This window comes from Myxocyprinus asiaticus, chromosome 7 (genome assembly GCF_019703515.2).
Source record: "Myxocyprinus asiaticus isolate MX2 ecotype Aquarium Trade chromosome 7, UBuf_Myxa_2, whole genome shotgun sequence".
Classification (NCBI taxonomy): Eukaryota; Metazoa; Chordata; class Actinopteri; order Cypriniformes; family Catostomidae; genus Myxocyprinus; species Myxocyprinus asiaticus.
Genome location: NC_059350.1, coordinates 55,445,648 through 55,467,713, shown reverse-complemented (window position 1 = coordinate 55,467,713; position 22,066 = coordinate 55,445,648). Strand labels below are relative to the sequence as shown.

Below are 22,066 nucleotides of genomic sequence, written 5' to 3'. Positions count from 1 at the left end.
AAACAAAAAAACAGTATATACAGTTTGTTTCTATATATTTGTAATTATTACCGTAATTCACAGCTGAATCAGTGTTTGATTGGAGAAGAGATTGATGTGCTGTGGTGAACTTCACATTAACATATTTCACAGAAGCCATTTAAAGAGAATTGAGCTTTTAATAAACCGGAGCCACTGAACTTTCTTACATGTTCATTAGTGTTTGTTTAATTAAAGTGATCAACTGTCCACTGGGACATTAAAGGTCAGTTTGTTTTCCATATGCTGCAGGAGTCTGAAGGGATTCTTAAAGGTGAAGCGTGTCATTGAATAAATAATGACTGGCTCTGTTCAGAATACTATATTTAATTACTGATGAAAATGTTCTTTAATTAAGGTTTTTTATGTTGTCAACGATAACAAAGACGAGATGAAAAAGACGCAACACAACGGTTTTAATTCAAACATACAGTTGGTGAAAATATGATGAGAACACTACAATAATAATACTAAAACACCAATGTGTGTGTGTGTTTGTTTGTGTGTGTTTGTGTGTGTGTTGTGAGTGAGTGAGTGTGTGTGAGTGTGTGTTGTGTTTGTGTGTGTGTGTTTGTGTGTGTGTTGTGAGTGAGTGTGTGTGTGAGTGTGTGTTGTGTTTGTGTGTGTGTGTGTGTGTTGTGTGTGTGTTGTGTGTGAGTGTGTGTAATATATAAGAAAAGACAAAAGTATAAATAAAGGGATATACTTTGAAATAAAATAATATAGTGCTTAATTTGTTTGAGAATGTGTTACACTTCAGTGTGTCTACTGTTAAAGGCACATCAGCGTCTTGTGGAAGCTGCTTTCAGATATTAACTAAACACTTTCTCACTACATTTGATAGTAACCCTGAATATACAGGTAACTAAATAACTTTATCTATATCATTTCGATAAGGGATGTCCCGATAGCGGTTTTAGAACAAGTATGAGTCCCGATACTTCCTTTTCTGTACTTACTGATACAGATACCTGTTTTTTTGGTTTTATTTTTCTGAATACCCTATCAACAGTTTATTTATAGTTTATCATCAAAATGTTGTTTGAATAAATAAATTAATTACAACTTTTTTTTTATTCATTCAAAAAATACAATTACAAAAACCCACTCAAGACAGAGCTTCATATTACGAGGATGACATATGAAAATTGTGTAAATAATATGGTCCCTTTATGGACATCCTTACTTGTTAACGTACACTATAAAAGTCACATATTACAAAAAAATTATAAATTAATTAATAAAAAGAAAATACAAAACTTTAAGTTACAGTAAAATTATAATACAACGTTAGGAAAAAAAAGAAAGGAGAAATATATCTACACAAAAATAAAACGAGAAAAGAACATATTTTAAGTACCTTTAGAAGTACCTGTCTCCATAAATTAGTGTAAAAAAGGGCTCCATGATTTAGTAAAAAGATCTGGTTTCTTTCTGATTCCAAATTTAATCTTTTCAAGTTTAAGGGCAAACAGTAGATCCAAAACCCTTGACGATAGGATGGTGGAGATGGTTGCTTCCAATTAATAAGTATAAGTCGTCTGGCCAACAGTGTGGAAAGTGCTATATTGTCAATTTCTAAAGCTGTTAATTTAATATTTTCTGGAAGAACACCAGATATGGCTGTCAGGGGGTTGGGGTATATGATCATAGCAAAAATGTCTGAAAAACAGCTAAATGAATGAAACAAACAGGCTGACTTTACAGCACATTGAGGGCAGGTGGGGTCAAGATGAGGAAATATTTTGCCGAGTTGGACTCTAGACCAATGGACACGATGTACTACATTAAATTGAATAAGGCAGTGCCTAAAATTAACTGAGGAACTGTGTATTCTTTCTAAGAGTCCCAAGTGTCACCGTCCAGTGTCATCTTAAAGTCATCCTCCCAAAGAGACTTTAATGGCCCATTAGAAGGGGCTTGCTTTTTATTTATTAAACTATAAATTCTAAAAATGGCACACCTTATACATTTATGCTGATCTATAATGCACCCAAGAATGCTGTTGGGTGGAATAGAGGGAAAATCAGTGAAATATTTACGAATGAAACCTGGACTTAAAAATATCGGAATAAGTGTGAGTTAGGTAACTTTTTCTTTAAGTTGGTCAAATGAAGCAAAGTTATTATCAATAAATAACTGACCAATTATAACTAAGCCTTGTGCCCTCCAGATATTAAAAGCCCCATTAGAAAGAGAGGGTGAAAAAGAAACATTGCCAAAGATGGGGGAAGCTGGAGAGAGACTCTTAAGCACTGGTGTTCTACGAAGGTCCTCAAAGAACGCTTAACCGTTGGGTTCTTGATCAATATACTGTGAGTGGGAGGAATAGGGGAACAGAATAAAGATGTTAATGTTGCTGGGGTACAAAATATATCTTCCATTTGAACCCAGAGAGGTCTACACTGCTTCATTTGGCAGACGCTTTTATCCATAGCAACTTACAAAAGAGGAAAACATAAGAAAATCATCTTAAGGAGAAAGTGGTATGAAAAGTGCTGTATTACAAAGTTTAACTAGCATCATAACAGTAGTATTCAAAACAGAATAAAGTGCAACAGGAATTTTTTATTTTTTTTTTAATGACTGGTTAAGTGCTCATGGAAAAGATGTGTTTTTAGTTGTTTTTTGAAGACAGAGAGTGAGTCAGCTTCAGGGATGGAGCTGAAAGTCCGGGAAAGTGTTTTGGTGCCTCTTTGTGTTGGTACAACAAGGCGACGTTCCTTAGCTGACCACAGACTTCTAGTGGGTGCGTAGCTCTGCAGAAATGATTTTAGGTATGCTGGAGCATACCCAGTGACTGTTCTGTATGCCAGCATCAGAGCCTTGAACTTGATACGTGCATCAACCGGCAGCCAGTGAAGAGAGACAAGGAGTGGTGTAACATGTGCTCTCTTTGGTTGATTAAAGACCAGACATGCTGCTGCATTCTGGATCATTTGCAGGGGTCTAATTGCACATGCAGGGAGGCCTGTAATGAGAGCGTTACAGTAGTCCAGTCTAGTTATGACAAGTGACTGAACAAGACGTTGTGTGGACTGTTCAGAGAGGAAGGGTCTTATCTTCCTGATATTGTAGAGTGTAAATCTACATGATCTTGCTCTCTTTGAGATGTGGTCTGTGAAATTGAGTCTGTTGTCGATGGTTACCCCTAGATTTCTGACTGATTTGGAAGGTGTTGCTGTAGTTGCACCCAGCTGCACGGTGATGTTGTGTTCAACAGCAGGGTTGGCTGGAAAGACAAGGAATTCAGTCTTGGCTGGGTTGAGTTGCAGGTGGTGCTCCTTCATCCAGGCCGAGATGTCTGCCAGGCAGGCAGAAATTCAAGCAGTCACTGTGGTGTCGTTGGGCTGGAAAGTTAAGTAGAGTTGCATGTCATCAGCATAGCAGTGGTAAGAGAAACCATGTGCCTGAATGATGGGTCCCAGTGATGTTGTGTATACAGAGAAGAGAAGTGGCCCAAGCACTGATCCCTGAGGTACCCCAGTAAGTAGCTGATGTGGCTTGGATACCTCACCTCTCCAGGCTACCTTGAAGGACCTACCTGAGAGATAGGAATTAAACCAGTCAATCACAGTTCCTGTGATGCCCAGCGAGGAGAGGGTAGAGAGTAAGATCTGATGGTTGACTGTGTCAAAGACTGCAGAAAGGTCCAGCAGAATCAGGATGGATGATCTGGATTCAGCTTTCACCCGTCTCAGCGACTCAGTGACAGACAGCAGGGCAGTCTCGGTGGAGTGTCCACTTTTGAAGCCTGACTGATTGTCATCCAGCAGCTTGTTCTGTGAGAGATAGGCAGAGATTTGATTGAAAACTGCCCTTTCAAGTGTTTTTGCCATGAATGGGATGAGAGAGACTGGTCTGTAGTGTTCTATTTGTGTGGGATTAAGTGTGGGTTTCTTCAGCAGCGGGGTTACTCGAGCCTGCTTAAATGTAGTGGGAAAAGTGCCTGTAAGTAGAGATGTGTTAATTATGTGTGTGAGTGCAGAGTATTCAGTTCAGTGGCCTGGGGCTTGTCTTGGTGTATGTTGAAATCACCAAGAACCACAAGTGGACTACCATCCTCCTGCAAGGAGGACAGCAGGACATCCAACTCCTCAAGAAAGTTTGTCAGCTGACCTGGAGGGCAATAGATGTCAACAACATGTATTTTTGTGGGTTGCATTGTAGTAATAGCATGGAATTCAAAACTAGTATTGTTACATAGTGAAGAGTGTGGTGAAAAAGTCCAGTTGTTATGAATGAGCAAACCTGTTCCCCCACCCCTACCGGTGTGTCAAGGGGTGTGAGAGAAGGAGAAGTTGTTGGAGAGAGCAGCAGGTGTTGCTGTATCCTCTGGATGTATCCATGTTTCTGTCAGTGCCAGGATGCTGAGGGTGGACTGCGTGGCAAAGGCTGGAATGAAGTCAGCTTTGTTCACAGCTGACTGGCAGTTCCAGTGTCCCACTGAGAAAGAGAGCGGAGCAGGTGCTGAAGTGCAAAGTGGCCGTAGGTTGTGTGGGTTGCGTTTGGTCTTGCATCGATATCATGTAAATGGTCTGTAACAGATAACAGGGATGTGCTTGAAGGCATGTGTTATTCGTGAAGTAGACATGTTAGTATATAGAAGGAAAATAAGAAAAGAGACACAATAACAAGATACTTAAGTGCTATGTTGAGTGGCACCTTGTCGGTGTCCTTGCTCGTTGGACTCGCACAGGTAGACTCGCTGGTCTTTACCCAAGTAGGTCTTCACACGAGGAGGGCTTTACATGAGGGCTACCACTTCCGCTGCCGCTTCCGCGTCAGCATTCAAGTCAAATATATACACGATGATAATGAGCCGTTCAATGAAAAAAGCAGGACACGCCTTAATGCTACTTAGCACAACAAAGCTAGTCACGTGGTCAAAGGAAACTAAGGACTTCCGTACACCGCAAATAAATTATTGTACCCAGTATAATACATTTCTAAAATTGGCGGCCCAGTAGTAAGTTTGAAAATTTGGCAAAGCTAAGCCACCCAGCTCTTTTGGCTTCACAAGGTGCTTTTGCTTTATTTGCCTTAACTTGTTATTCCAAATAAAAGAAGAAATACTTTTTTCCAGGTTGGTAAAAAAACTGTTTAGGGATAAATATGGGTAAACATTGAAATAAATATAAAATATTTGAAAGAATATTAACTTTAACAACATTTACCCTGACAGAAATAAAGACTTTGTGAGACTTAATAGAGGGCTAATATTAGTTTTAAACAAATCAGCATGACTACGAGTCACTTGAACATCCAAATACCTAAATTGAGTATTAACATTTTTAAATGGGAAACCTGAATATGAGATTTTTAATGCAGCAGAGTTCACCGGAAATACAGTAAATCACTCTTAGATAGATTCAGCTTATACCCTGAAAAGGTACTAAATGAGTCCAGTGTTTTTTTTGTTTTGTTTTTTTTTTGTTTTTTTTTACATTTGAATTGTAGATGTTTATTAATCAATATAATGACTCCCTTGCTCTTACTTGAGCCAGCACTAAAAAAAACATGTCCACCCCATATCTTCCCAAATTTTTCAGCTTCCTGCGGGGAGAGATGTGATAACGTTTAAGAAAAGTAATAACCTTCCTTCTTTTTATGGGGTGCCCCAACCCATTTACATTCCACGTGGAGAGAGATAGTACACTCATATTAACATTTGACATTTTGATATAGTAGAAAAAATAAAGTGTGTGTCAAAAACAAAATTATACAGACCACATTCCCAAACTGGCTGGGAACTTCAATGCAGAAGTAATCTTTTGTCAATGTAAAAGTTTCTTTAAGGAAAAGTGTTATTCACAAAACAAGCTCCAGCCGCTCGGCAGAGCCAACACAAAAAGAAATGAAGCCCAGCTTCCACAAAAGCCAGAGTAAGTAAAGCGAGTCAACCCACTCACATGAGAAACACCCAATGGTTTACTCACCTATTGATTCAATAAAAGACATTGCCTGATTGGGACATGTAAATACTTTGCGACCGTCCTTTGTTTCTATTCTCAGTTTGGCCGGAAACATCAGAGCAAATGTGATCTTTCGCTGATGTAAGAGTTTCTTACATTCCTTGAACCGATCGTGTTTCTCTCGTCAAACTCACAAAATCCGGGAACAAGAAAATATTATGGTTCTTCCAAGAAAGCTTCCCTTTGCTCCTTGCCTGGCGCAACACAAGATCTTTATCAGATGATCTCAGAAATCTGGCCAGAATCGATCAGGGCCTTCCTCCCTCAGCAGATCTGTGAGCTGGGACTCTGTGAGCTTGCTCGATTTCCAGCTTGTGGCCTGTTATGTCGAGCAGACTCAGGAAAAGCTTGTCTAGGAATTTCACCATATCAATGCCCTCCTAATGCTCAGGAATTCTAACAATTCGAACGTTATTCCTGCAGCTTCTATTCTCAAGATCTTCAAGCTTTTCAAGGAGATGTTCCAAATCAACTTTGGTCGAGGGCGGATTAGTGGTTATTTCCCTCTCCGAAGACTCCAGACAATCGATTCGTCTCTCAACATCAGTCACTCTTGTAACTAACTCAGAGAATTTAATTTCCATCGCCGTAATCACTCGACGTATTACAGCGAGATCCTCCAAGTCAGCAAGAATCTTTGTCAACATCACCGACATGTTGGACAACTGACGCTGGATCACCTCTCCTGCTGCGCAATCCAAATTGAGTCCCCGGTCTGTAGGCCTGTCAGGGCTTTCATCCTGAACACGTACATTTCTTTTAATGTCTCCAGATCCCGAGGATTTTGACTTCTTTGCCATGTTTTGCCTCAAAGAGCAAATGTGTAATTGGGTGTATCAAATTTCACCAGATTATAACATGAAAATAATAAAAAATTTAGCAAAGTGCTCAGAGCTCGTTTCTCACACGTCTGCTTCTCGCATGGCGTCACGTGACCCCCGAAATGAGTCCAATATTGAAAGTACTCTGGGAATTGAAACAAGGGGATTAGATAAAAATAAGAGAAGATCATCAGTGTATAAGGAAATCTTTTGTTCTAGACCAGCACTAAAAATACCCTGCACCTCTGCGAATAAAAGAGGAGAGAGAGGGCACCCCTGTCTCGTTCTCCGACATAGTGAAAAATAATCAGAGGAAATGTTATTTAATAATTTTTATCCAAGAAATACATTTGAGACCTTTTCAGAATCTTTCCAGATCATTAATAAGATAGTCCGACTCAACGCGGTCAAACGCTTTGCCCGTGTCAAGCGAGACCACAACTTCAGCGTGATTGGAATGGGGAGAACACATAACATTGAAAAGGCACCTAATATTGAAAAAGAAGTGCCTATTATGAACAAAACCAGTCTGATTAGGTGAAATTATTTTGTATAAAGTTTTTTCAAGCGAATAGATAATATTTTAGCTAATATCTTGTAGTCACAGTTTAAAAGGGATATGGGACGATATGAGCTACAGTCTAGTGGGTTTTTGTCTTTCTTAAGAAGCAATGAAATCATTGATTGATAGAACATTGGAGGCAGCTGACAATCTCTAAGACTCTCAGAAAAAACCAATAGCATCACTGGGCAGAGTAGTTTAGAAAAAAAATCAGACGGAAAAACCATCGGGACCGGGAGCTTTACCAGTTTTCATGGATGCAATCGCTTCAGCTATTTCCTCAATTGTATATCCTCCTCTAAGAGATCACTAAAATCTTGTCAATAGTTGGGAAATCTATTTTGTCTAAAAAGATATTAATGGAGGGTGTATTTTGTAAAGACTCAGCAGTGTACAAATTTAAATAAAATTGTTTAAATTGAGCATGTATCTCTTTGTAATCGAAAATAGTATCTCCTGAAAGTAGGGATATCAGACGAGACATCTCAGATTTGTGAATTTGATGGGCTAATAATTTACCTGTCTTATCACCATACTCATAGACCCTATGTTGAGCACGTGAAAGCAAATTCTCAGCCTTATCAGTCAATAATAATTCATATTCTGTCTGCAATATTTGATGCTCTTCATAAAGTTTAGAGGAAGAATTTGATGAATACTGATCATCAATAGCTGCAATAGAGCGGGACAGATCATCGAGGCATCTATTTCACTTTCTATTTTTATGAGAAGAGGATGAGGTTATCAAACCACGCAGGTGGCATTTCAAACTTGCCCACATTGTAGAATAAGCCATACCTGGTGTTGTATTAACTTCAATAAAAGATGTTATATTGGAGGAGATAAATGTAACAAATTGTTTGTCAGTTAAAAGACTTGGATTAAGTTGCCATTGATGATTTATAGGTGGCGTCTGTGGAAATTGAAGCCCTACAACAACTGGAGCATGATCAGAAATGACTATACTTCATATGAGCAATTCTGAAGATAAGGAAGAAGTTTTTGGTCTATGAAAAAATAATCAATTCATGAATAGGTCTGATGTACATGAGAAAAAAATATTTTCTTGTAGAAGGATTCAAAAAACAAACCACATCACAAATACCATATTTCTGCAGGAAATATTGAATAATCGCAGCACATTTTGAAAGTGCTATAGCATGGGCACATCACACATATAAAATCCCCACCTAGAATGAATGAGTGAGAGTGAAGATTAGGGATGCATGACAAAAAAAGAGGAGATAAAAGCAACATCATCGTAACTGGGTGCATAGACATTTGCAAGAATTAGGGAGGTCAAAAATAAAGTTCCCGTGATGATAACATATCTGCCCTTGTGATCTGCAATAACTTGTGATACTACAATTGGGTAGATTTATGCACCAAAATGCCACAACCCCTGGACTTGGAGTGAAAATGTGAATGATAAACTTGCCCCACCCAGTCCTTTATCAATCTATAATGGTCTGAAGAACAAAGGTGAGTCTCTTGAAGAAATACAAAGTTTGCCTTCAGTTTTACTGTATTATTCAGACCTTTTCAGTTCCAGCTAACACATCTCACCATGTCAGCACTATCATCATTAGCCTTGCTACCCATCATTATCAAAATATGAGGAAAAAGGAGACCAATTAGAGCTGTAATTACGAAACCCAAGAAACCATATAGGAGATAGTACGTACACAAAAGAAAATATGAGTAGAAAGAATTAATTAGATCTTGTGTTCTTGAGTTACATGATAAAAGAAAAATACACTTCAAGAACCCCAGCGTGATGCATTTCACCTCGAATTATGGCGGCGTGTGCATCATATTTTTCATAAATTCCACTGTCCAGCGTTTTAATGGCCATAATCGCAACACTCTCAGGCAAGGAAGGTTCGTCGCACTTATCCGATTCTGACGATGGGCCACTAGCAGCCGCCGGATCTGCCTTTTTTTGTCGTTGGGCTTTCGTAGACATGGTATGAACCCAGATAAAAGCAAAAACAGTCAGGTACAGCTGTTGTAAAAATCGTCTGTGATTGTGTAAGATGCAAAAGATAACGCTGTATCCAGTATTGAGGCTAATTTTAAAGGATGGTTTGCAGAGCAGAGCTCCCGACTTTACGACCTCACATGACAGACACTAAACCGAAAGTCCTCCTAATTAAAACTTTAATCAAATGAAATTAATTCACAATTAATTTTTTTAACATGATATTGCATAATATCAAATGAAGTGCTTTAATACAGAACCTCACAGCACAATCTAAAATACAACACTGGAGTTAAATAAAGTGCTGCGTAACAGAGCATCACAGATGTGCGATATTGCTTAAATATAGTACAATTACTTCTGATTTATTAGTAGTAGTAGTAGTAGTACTATTGAAGTGAATATTACATATCTATACAGTAGTGATATATTTGTCATACTTCTTTTCCATTTAAATTGAGCTTTTATTTTGAATCTCACTTCTGGAAAAGCAGGACCAATAGTGATTGTTAAAGCGCAAAAGGCTGCTGTTTAAATAATGAAATATGTAGTCTGTATGTCCCTCACACTACAAAGTGAATTAGCACTCTGTTCACTGTCATCTGCTACAAACAGAATGTGTGATGCTCATGATGGTGTTTTCCGTGTATCAGGATCTCTAAAAGGTATCAGCAGCTCCACACATTCACAAGCGCTCACATTTAAAGTGCGCAGCACATGCAAACTATATATTTATCGCCTTTGCAGTTTAATAATCACACTAGGACATAATGTGATTTTAAATCTGAAGTGACAAAAGACATATTTCTGCTCTGTGACAAACAGAATGGATAATAAAGTGTGACACTTTTTCAGTGTTCAAATATTTTCTTCTATTCCAGTTTAATATGAAGAGACAACTATAAGTGAGCCAAACTTTGTCACTATAAAAATATTAGCGGAGTGTTTGGACTATTTCTGATCTGATGATGATGATGATGATGATGAGATCAGACAGACATGTTTCTTGCTCTCTCAAGATGTTAATATACACACATGTGCTGAAGATATTGTTGTAAGAAAGCGTCTCCTCAACAAATTATGTGAATATAATCAGTCATGTTTACTCATAAATCTGCACAAACCACTCATGAATTCAGTATTCGCTGTGATTTTCAACATCATGTCTATATGGTTTAATTTGGAAGTGATCATGAACGTGTTTTATTCTGTATGTTTCATGTGTTTGTTGGTCGTCACCGGAGGTTTGAGGACAGATTTATTCCCCCGTCAGATGTTGCTCTAGTAACCTGAAGCTCAAAGACAATTATGTGTAAAGTAGATCAGATGGCGAGCAGATTTACTCTCACATGGAGCTCAAATGCTCTTGTGATTCACATTGTTTGATATCTGTAGTGTTTAACACATGAAATAAATGTGCAGACTGTGAAGAAATGTGATTTATAATCAATCTGACAGTAAAATCCAGAGTTTCATGTGAAGTTTATGAACTCATAACTGATTCATTATCTGACCTGAGGTGAAAGTTCACACTAATATCAGTGTCATTTACAACCTCTCTTGTGTGTATGTGTGTGTGTGTGTGTGTGTGTGTGTGTGTGTGTGTGTGTGTGTGTGTGTGTTTGTATGTGTGTGTGTGTGTGTGTGTTTGTATGTGTGTGTGTGTGTGTACGTGTATGTGTGGTGTGTGTGTGTGTGTGTGTGTGTGTGTGTTGTGTGTGTGTGTGTGTGTGTGTTTGTGTGTGTATGTGTGTGTGTGTGTACGTGTGTGTGTGTGTGTGTGTGTGTTTGTGTGTGTATGTGTGTGTGTGTGTTTGTGTGTGTATGTGTGTGTGTGTGTTTGTATGTGTGTGTGTGTGTGTTTGTGTGTGTATGTGTGTGCGTGTGTATATGTTTGTGTGTATGTTTGTGTGTGTGTGTTTGTGCGTGTGTGTGTGTGTGTATGTTTGTGTATGTGTGTGTTTGTGTGTGTGTGTGTGTGTATGTTTGTGTATGTGTGTGTTTGTGTGTGTGTGTGTGTGTGTGTGTTTGTGTGTGTGTTTGTGGGCGGGGCCAAGGCTGTGATGATGTGAAGTAGGCATAGATGTTTTTACACTGTAGAGGTGGTCATGAATTAATGTACCCCTAGTGATGTAGGGAAGTCACAGAAGTAGAGAATGAGGCGTTTTAGCAGCTTGGTTTCAATAAATGCTTTTATCGCACTGGGGATTAAGTTTTGAGTTCTGAAATTTACAGCAAGTTTTTATAGTAGAAAGACCTCTTATATGTCAAATATATCAAGGAAAATTTGATTCCTCATGACATGATCCCTTTAAACGATCAAACCATGGAAATATCCTTCAACAGAAACACTGAAGGGATCTGGTTATAAATACACAGCTGTAATGTAATTGATGGTTATTTGGCACATGAACACAAACTATACGGTGCACATGTGATTTTACTGTTCTTACAGAGAAAAGTCATTTATTTACGACACAGATTTATTCCGAAAACATAAAAGGATTTATTCAGTTTGTGCATTTTGAGCAATCTGAATAAAATGTGGAAATTGACCTGCTGTGACATTGAATAAACTCATCCACAATGACTTTAAACACCATTTTTCACATAGTTTTAGTATGATTATTATTGTTATGCATGCAGTTTTCATGAATACATGGAATATTTGTACTTTTCCAAATTAATTTGTTACACTGCATGATTATTTAAAATGAACTAGTGAAGATTAAATAGTGAAAAACTTAAATTGTGACCAGTTACAGCACCTAAAACACATACTTTTTTCTATTAACCTTAAAGAGAAAATAATTATTAGTAAATGATCTGATAATCCATATGGAGAAGACACTGTTACCATAGTGATGTGTCATTTCACTTGACTATGAACAGATTCTCTTGATTAATAATCTCTTCAGTATGAAATAGAAATAGATTGTGAACTTGTTTGAAAGACAGACAGTTTCTGGACATGGACACAACACATTTATGTTTTCAGTTAAAGCTGATGTACATTTTTTGGTGTTAAAATACTTTGCTGGTTGAAAATTCCTCTGTTTGTTTTGACCGACCCATCTCAAGAGAGACAAACACACTGACTCGACCAATGGCGTGAGTTGGGGGCGGGACTATTTGTTTGTTTGACCAACAGCAGAGGGGGGCGTATTCAGAAACTGTTTTATAAACAATGTTTATTTTGTTGGCACAGAAATGACATACTTCAGCTTTAAACTCATTTCTAGTTGAGTATAATGAGGGTACTAGTTTATTTTGGGTAGTTGTGGTGGTGATCATGTTGCATGAGAGATGACATGACTCCACAACCTTCCAAAAAACAAAACCTTTAATGGCAGTGCTATACATATATTTGATAGAACATAAAAAAGAGTCAAATAAATGATCAATTAAATGTGTAACACATCTTGCTGTAGAACTTTAGATGTGAGGAAATTATCAAAGAGAGAGAATTGATTTTGCACATCTGTATAGTCTGTTTTATTCATATTAAATGTGTATTTACATCCTTAATCTCATTTTATAACAATGTTGTGGTTGTTCAGATTTACTGCTGTGACACGACAATCCTTTGACAGACCTGCACTTGTGCAATTTGAATGTGGTTTACAGTTCATTTACTGTTCCTGTGTGTCACTGATAGAAACACGCATTATTACATCACTATTACTGATCAAACCTCCAACCATATTAAACGTTCATTGGGCCTCATTCATGAAACTTTCAGAAATATTTGAGCAAACTCTGAGTAATTTGCGCTTAAATTGGACCTTCCTGAAAAGTTTCCGCCAGATTCAGGAACGCTTCATACTCACCAGATTTGTTAGTTAAACGTGTATGTTAGTGAATTACAAACAATCATAAATAGGGGGCGTGTGCATGGTCTTTCAATTATCATAATCCACGCCCATGAAAACACCATATAAGGAAGTCACCAGACTCGCTAGTAAATGCTGTTTAATGAAATCGTTTTTATGAATGAAGTGCATTCACATCATCAAATTTTTCCCCTTTTTCACCCAATTTGGAATGCCCAATTCCCAATGCACTCTGAGTCCTCGTGGTGGCATAGTGATTCGCCTCAATCCGGGTGGTGGAGGACGAATCTCAGTTGCCTCCGCGTCTGAGACCGTCAATCCACACATCTTATCACGTGGCTTGTTGAGTGCGTTACCACGGAGACGTAGCGCGTGTGGAGGCTTCACGATATTATCCGTGGCATAATACAACTCACCACGCGCCCCACCGAGAGCGAGAACCACATTATAGCGACCACGAGGAGGTTACCCCATGTGACTCTACCCTCCCTAGCAACCAGGCCAATTTGGTTGCTTAGGAGACCTGGCTGGAGTCACTCGGCACGCCCTGGGATTCGAACTAGCGAACTAGCGAACTCCAGGGGTGGTAGCCAGCATATTTTACACATCATCAAATATTGATATAGCAAACACAATAGCATCTCAAAGAAAGTGAGTTATTGTCATCGCATGTTTTACTGTCATCGGAGGTTCTTTTGAGAATCAAACAGTTCAAGAAGGCAATAAAAATGGTTTGACATGACTGTAAATAATGGGAGGAGGATATCCACCACCATTAATCTTCTCTGGTTCAGTTCACCAGCATCATTTGTGAAACTTCTCGGGTAAATCATGATGGTAACAGTGAAATACTTGCAATTGGAAGAATCTTCAGAGAAATTAATAGAACATCTGAAGAAGATCTTTGAATTATTAGCATTTAATTTCTCTTCTATCAAAATGTAGTCATGACAGTGTGTCTGAAAGGACACAACACGTTCGGATGTCTTATGCACGATTAATGTGGTCGGGAGCAGGTGTAAATTTCGTTCTTAACGTTTTGAAAATACAAAAACTTTCATGAATCTGAGAATTTACGTCAGAATGGCTTTACGAACGATTTACACAAACATTTGTTCTGCTCGTGTTTCATGAAAGAGGCCCACTGTGTTTTTGTTGGACATGTATGATCCCTCAAATCATGTGTGTTGTTGAGGAGAGATGTGCTGTTTCTTTACTAACAGAGCACCTGAAAACACCCCATAGACTTACAGGAGGACGGACTCCAGTCAGATCTAGAATATTACCTTTGGTGATAGTCAATAAATTAGATTTGATCCAAACAGCTCTTGATTACCAGCCCAGATCATTTACCTCAATGTTTCACCTCAGTAGTGTTTGTGAAGGTTAAAGAGATGATTTGCAAGAGGAAGATTACAGACTAATAAAGAGATTGAGTTGTCATTGTGATTGTCACCAAACACAAGAAGCTTTGACAGATAATAGCTAATTGATGAAGTTCTGAACACTAAACTGTCCATATGGTCATTTGCACGCGCTCAACAGTACGAGGTCACCGGCAGTGTTCGACACAATCTGCATAATCTGACTTGTTTTGTGTAAGCCAGAGCTGCTGCTCAGATTAGTGAATTAGAACTCGGCACAGAGCAAAGCATCCATAATCTTTATTCTACACAAACAAAGCGGATCTCTGAAGACGAGGAATAGGGACAAATGATGTCTGAGAGACGGTGAACATTTGGACATATGAGTGGTGGTGGCGTAGTGGGCTAAAGCACATAACTGGTAATCAGAAGGTTGCTGGTTCAATCCCCCACAGCCGCCACCATTGTGTCCTTGAGCAAGGCACTTAACTCCAGGTTACTCCGGGGGTATTGTCCCTGTAATAAGGGCACTGTAAGTCGCTTTGGATAAAAGTGTCTGCCAAATGCATAAATGTAAATGTAATTATGGACTGTCAAACTGGATGTTAATTTGATGGTCAAGAAATCAGATTGGCTCTTTTTATAAACAAACGATGAAGCAACGATTTTTCCTAACTTTAACTCCTAACCCTAAACCTAAACTAATTTTTGCATACCACAGTATGAGGGAAACACATTACAGGTTATTGACATAGACAGGGTGGCCCCCCAAAAAGCCAGGTCCACTATATTTGATTGCACATATCTTAAAAATACATAAAGGCGTTTGCACGATTTTTGGCACACTTCAGCGACTTCTTGTAAAGAACAAATTGACATCACTGTAACTTCATCATGAGCAACAACTTGCTACAAATAAATAAATAAGTCAGTCGTTGAAAGAGAAGCACTTAAGTTTGCTGCCATTGAAAACTTAGCTAAACGGTTGACTTATTTGTTTATTTGTAGCAAGTTGTTGCTCATTTGCTAGTTATGTGCACTTCAGATTCACTTTCATTTAACTTTTGCGTATTACAAATATATTTGGCTGCTACAAGTTAATATACAAATAAAATACCCCATTGCACCGGGTATTTGTGGACAGAGGAGCAGATGTTTAAATGAGGAGCACATTATACAACAACCAGAAACTCTTACGGTGTTTCCGCATTTCCCAACAAAATAAAAGCTTGATATATTACTACTGTATAATAATAATAAATATTATATTAAAATTATATAATATTCAAGTTCACTGGGTTCCAAAAAATAATAATGATGAATAGTGGGCTGAGACACAAAGTGGATGCAAACGGGTACACAGTGGACAGGTACAATGTGAAATTGCTTTGTTTGTTTATTTTGGGCTAAAGTGAAAAAGGTATGAGTTTGGTTCATTTTAAGAGGACTTTAAGTCTTGTTATTGGCAGTAGAGCATGGGCAAAACATTGTCTCATTTTGGTCAAAAGATATCACTTAGCTACTACACAAAAAACATTTTAGGATTTACGTATTTCAGCTTCATAACAAAATTCCTTAAAATTTAATTGTGTAATCTTTAACTCTATATATATATATATATATATTAAATGTAATGAATGAAATTGTTAAAAATTACGCATTTCAATTTGATGGAAATTTGAAAACAATTCGATGAAATTTAATGAATTTGATGAAATTGAAATGCCTCAATCTTAAAGGAATATATTTACTGTATAAAGCATAAAATTATCATAATATGTTATCAGAGATTTAGGAAACAAGTTGAAATACCGGCTTCTCCGATAACAATGCTACAGCCGTATTTTCTACTTAGTAATGTCTATTTCGGGCCGGAATTTCTGTTTGTGTTTTGGCCTGTGTGGTCCCGCCCACTGCCCATTTCCCAAGAGTATTTCAACACCCTGGGTTGCCAGATTTGAATCAAGTTAGCGGGCAAAAACAGCACCTGCAGCCATGGAAGCCAGCAATACATCTAGCTAACATTAACAGTTATAAAAAAATCCACATGAGCTTACAGTGTATGGCTCGTCGATTGCCATTGTCAGTTTGCTCGTTCCTGTTGCGTGTCCTCAACCTGGGGATGAGGGGGCGGGGGAGACAACTCTCTCCAATATTTTGAATTTGGACTGCAGTACCCATTTTAAACGCTTGATGTCAGCATATTGCTCCTTTAAAAATAGGCAAAAATATATGTATTTTTTTGTGTATTTTTTTGTTTATCATATTGCTGTTCAAATTGCAATCGCAGTATTTTTCTAAATAATCACATTATGACTTTTTGTCCAAATTGTGCAGCCCTAATCCATTCATCACTACACAGGAAGTGGAGAGGGAATATTACTCACCAGAGTGCTGACATTGGCTAAAATATACGCTAACATAAAATAAACAAAAGGGGTTTGAGATGCTGGCGTTTTAGTCCAGTTAAATTCACCTCAGGTTTGCAAACGAGTTGTGACCGTCACATAACAGTTAAGACACACATTATAAAATAACCAAATAACATTTATTTTTATATAATAAACAGCAAGAGTCTGGAGAAATATATTAATTTAAATATATAAAAATAAATGTTTATAAGAATACACATTTATAAATATAGATGTAAAGTTATTTTAAGAAAATGTATATGCATTTACACGAGTATGACCTGAAATCGGCGCGACTCAAGCGTTGTCTGTGTTTGATGACGTTGCAGGTTTTCCAAATAAACACATTTTGTTAAGTAAACTTCAACAGATCTCAGTGAACACTTAATAGGGACCCTGTGAATCAGAACACAGCTAAAGTATTTTATACACTGAAGCTATAAAAGTGTGCAATATCTTTTAAATTACAGTGTATACTTATCGTCAGTAATTATACTAATTAAGGTAACGTCATCAGGTTTGATATATTAATACACGGTGTTCTAACCAGATGAGATTTGACTCTGGACAAATAAAAGATGAAAGATTCATCATGATGTTTAATCTGGAGACAATAATGGAGCAGCGAAATCATTCTTACTGTTCTTTTAAAGCTCTTAATCTCCTTCAGATATTGGAAAAGCTTTTGTACAAAATCATGTGGCTTTAAAATCCTTGCGTTTTCTACTTTTGAATGGCTTTTCTGCATATGTGCTGAAACTGCAGCATATAAGTACGGCTCAAGTGAGATTACAGAGTTCATACATGTAATATGTGCTGAAAGGACAGTTGTGTCGATTCAACACTATAGACAGTATGAAGATATACTGAGAGCAAACATGTGATATGATTTCATCAGTCTCATACACATAGAGCGGATTTATTCATTTTACAAGCTTTAATAAGTGTTCAGTAACACTTTCATGTTTTCTGGAACAGTCTGTACTCAAAGGAAATGTCTGATACACGGACACTTGACATGAAATGATGACATGACCTGCAGTGTGACATACGTTACAGCATTTTGCTCATTATTTTATAGTTAGTATTGAAAGCAGCTTTTATGAGCTTCATGGAATATTTCTAAAGAACTGTTGAGCAGTTTCAGCACCTGTAACATCAGGTACAACGGGCATAAAGGCACTTTTGAATTGATACACATTGTGACCAGAAAAAACACATTTTCCTTAAAGGGGATTTTTAGCCCTGCTGTGCCCTTCACTGTCCTGTATACATTCATGTACATCTGAAAGTAAACTCTTGTGACCGCAGAGATCAGATGGGATTATCCTGTGATGAGTCTCATGACTCTCTCTTAAATTCTCTTTTTATTCTTCATGGCTGTAAATTTACTGACGTGTAATTGAATGAGAATGTGTAACTGATGTAAATGAAGGCGTTTAGTGTTGTAAATCTGCACAATTAAATTCATTTCATCAGTTTATTTATTTGTCTACATTGGGCTTCAGATGAAGATATAAGTGTGATTGTGTGTGTGGCGTCTTTAAATTCCAGGTTAAAGTTGTAGAGACTGAATCACTTTAAACAGACCGTCAGTCAGACCTTCTGATGTTCATCAGCGAGATCTCATTCGTTCCTCCTTTTCTTTAATAAAAGCACAAATGTGTGTTCCAGTGAGACACTTACAATGGAAGTCAATGGGGTCAATCTGTAAACATTAAAATACTCACTGTTTCAAAAGTATAGACACAAGACATAAACAATATGTGTGTTAACATGATTTTACTGTGATAAAATCACCTACTAACCACATGTGTGGAAAGTTATTGACAATTTAACAACTTCATTGCCATGATGATGTAAAACGATCATAAAAACAACAATTTAAACAACGTTACAGCTCAAATAATACATGAGTTTTAACAGAAGAATTAATGTGATTTCTTTAAATGAAAAGCTTAAGTGTGTTATGAATGTGTTACAGGTGTGTTAATGTCAGTGTGTTTGTGTGTTTCAGTGTTGCGTGATGCTGCGTCTTCTGCTGATGCTCAACTGGATGACAGTGAATGCGCTGCTGCAACAGTCGACACACGCAGCCGGCCTGCAGGAAGGTCAGTAAAGGTCACAGTGAGCGTGTCTGTATCGAGTGTGAGTGAATGTGCTTTCCGTCTGAATGTATAATTGTGATCAATAGTGGAAAATATGATTTAGTTGTTTGACACAGGGCCGGTTAACCCAGTAGGCAACATAAGTGACCGTCTAGGGCACCATCACTTCGGGGGCAAGCCAATGTGTCAAATCTGTCGAACAAAATGTGCCCTGTGCGTTCCGATAATGTGTTGTGGCGCCCTCCACGGAACATATAAGCCGTGTACTAAATGCCTTACTACCATACTACTCTTACTGCTTCTGTTATATCTGTGTTTGGCAAAAACAGTGAGAGTAGTATGGATAGTATGCCATTGTGAACTCATGAATCGGAGCGATGATGCCCGATGCGTGAATTAATCACTCTTTGAGTCTTCTTCTCAATGAATTTGTCTAATGTGCGGACTGAATCATTTGAAGCGCTTTATCATGCAGTAAAACGACAGAGAACAAAAACAACACTGAATGAAGTGGATATTTACTTACAGTTCATTGAAATAAACCCTGCAACTGCATTCGATGGTTTGTCAGTGATGAAGGTCATGTGCGAGTGCAGCCTGTGAGCGATTGTCTTCTGCAGGTAAAGACATGTTCTAAATAAAAGTGTATACTATATGAAAGCACTTAAAAGTACCACAAATTACCAAGCCAATATCATGTTTATTGGACATGTTTGTTTATTATAAAAATACCAAGGTTGGTTTGATTGTGGGGGTTTGTTCACAGAGGATGCATTAAATTGATTGAACATAATTGAAAATCACAGTAAAGTTATTTATAATGTTACAAAATAAATACTGTATTCTTCAAACTTTCTGTTCATCCGAGAATCCTCTACTTGCAGCAATGCAACTGTTCGGCATATACTGTTCATTAAAGGACCTGTGAGGAGACTGATGTACTTGTATTCTTGATGTTGTGCATCTGGATTGTCCACTTCTCTCTCTGTCCCGGTTAGAACAAGTTTGTTTTAGTGTATGGAATAACCTTCATCTCTCAAAAGAACAATAGATTGAGAAATATGTTTCTTTTTGATTAATTTTAAAACTGAAATTTGACTTGCATGTGTATTGTATTAAATAAATGCAAGTCTACTTAATACCTTAAAGACACTATATTACGATTTCCACACTTCATTAAGTAGCACAACCATTTGAACCGTTCTAACAAAAAGAAATGTTACTTTAGTACTAACATATTAAATGATTTCTGGAATTATGGAACACATTATTTTCATAGTAGACTGGAATAATGGCAGCTGAAAACGAGCCTTTTCCATCATGGATCAAGTGTTATTAAAAATAAAAACAAAACACTTATTTCAGATTATAGAGATTATATCTCTGTAATCTATAACAACATTACACTTGAGAAATGAAAATTCTTGGTCGAAACGTAACATTCTGAACACATTTGTTTTCTTTTTTCTTTTTGTTCTTAAATAAAATAATAATAGCCAAATGTACTGGATATTTCCCTTGATTTTAATGAATGGGCATTTGCCCCCAGCATTGTGTCAAGACTGCAAACACAGACATTCTCGAAGAAGAATACGAATACTAACGGCTCAGCATTTATTTGTCGCTGTCCTTCTCTGCATATCGCAGCCCCCTTCAGCATAATGCGGCGGCCCGTTTCAGTTTATCGCCGCCCGTTTGGCCCTGTTTCGTACCGGCCCACTGGGAAGAGTCCCGGTTCTCCCTGTGGCCTGTCCGTCCCTGCACCTGGGTGAGCAAATCCTGTTATGGAGAATCTTATATGAGCCACATATTCAATGTGTAGTTCTATAAGATTTACTGTAATATCAGCCTCTGCCAGAGCATATGTACTTACTACACTTTTAAAGCTGCATTATGTACAGTAACTTTGTGCTCTCTAGCGACATCTGTGGTTGAAAGTTAAAACTGCAAGCCATTTGCGTTAGAACACTTTACATGAGTCGTGTTTCGGCACTGCTCTTCTGATGGATGAATCTCATGATTTGATGTTATGAATGAATTAATGTTACATTTATATAGCACTTTTCTGATACTGCTGTACACAGTGAACAAGGAACTCTCCTCAAACACCACCAGTGTGCAGCATCCACCTGGATGATGCGACGGCAGCCATAGTGCACCAGTACGCTCACCACACACCAGCTATTGGTGGAGAGGAGAGAGCGGAGTGATAGAGCCAATTAATGGATGGGGATTATTAGGAGGCCATGATTGACAAGGGCTAATGAGGGGAATTTGGCCAGCACACCGGGGTTATACCCCTACTCTTTTCAAGAAGTGTCCTCTCCCACAGAGAGTCAAGACCTCAGTTTAACGTCTCATCCAAAGGACGGTGCCTTTTTACAGTATAGTGTCCCCATCACTATACTGGGGCATTAGGACCTACACAGACCACAGGGTGAACACCCCCTTCTGGACTCCCTAATACCTCTTCCAGCAGCAACCACAGTCATGACTGAGAGATATTCAGAGCCGCAGTCATAACGTGTTGTTTTCATGGTGATACGTTATACAATTAAACATTTAAACTGAAATATTACTTGCTCTGATGAAGATCAATAACACTCTCATTTACATATTTTGAATGAATTAGACTTGTAGCTCTTTTCTGACACTACACTTAAAGAGCTTGTACATAGAGAACTCAATCACCTCAATCAACACCAGTATATTTTAATAGGATTATTCAAGTGTTTTATCTACTATTGATGTTTGTATTGTACTACACTTATCAAGAGGTGAAACTCGTGATATGGCTGATACGAGTTCAATGGAAGACTTTATTATTGTTATTTTATATTGTACAGCCACAGTTGATAATGCAAGTAAACCGTAATACTACAATAGTACGTCTATGCAATGCACACAATTACACATTAAACTAAAAACATAAAATGAGGATTCAGTAATGATGGGGATAAAATATGCAGTATTATAATATGCTTAAATATGCA

The 22,066-nt window shown here is 37.8% G+C and overlaps 2 protein-coding genes across 7 annotated transcripts in view; both read left to right on the top strand.

Moving 5' to 3' along the window:
* LOC127443443 (prolactin receptor-like) overlaps positions 1-22,066 on the top strand; it is a 57,619-nt gene that overhangs the window by 10,946 nt on the left and 24,607 nt on the right. For 4 of the 6 annotated variants that reach the window (XM_051702065.1, XM_051702066.1, XM_051702071.1 and 1 more), the window contains exon 2: positions 18,983-19,076. In XM_051702065.1, the coding sequence (XP_051558025.1) occupies positions 18,992-19,076 (85 nt within the window). In that variant the 5' untranslated portion in view covers positions 18,983-18,991. Of the gene's footprint in view, positions 1-18,982; positions 19,077-19,673; positions 19,694-22,066 lie in introns of those variants that run through there. The other 2 variants (XM_051702069.1, XM_051702068.1) reach the window with 2 other exon arrangements.
* The window catches only part of LOC127443464 (uncharacterized), a 231,435-nt gene that overhangs the window by 193,917 nt on the left and 15,452 nt on the right, over positions 1-22,066 (top strand). The gene's annotated exons all lie outside the window — the stretch shown is intronic.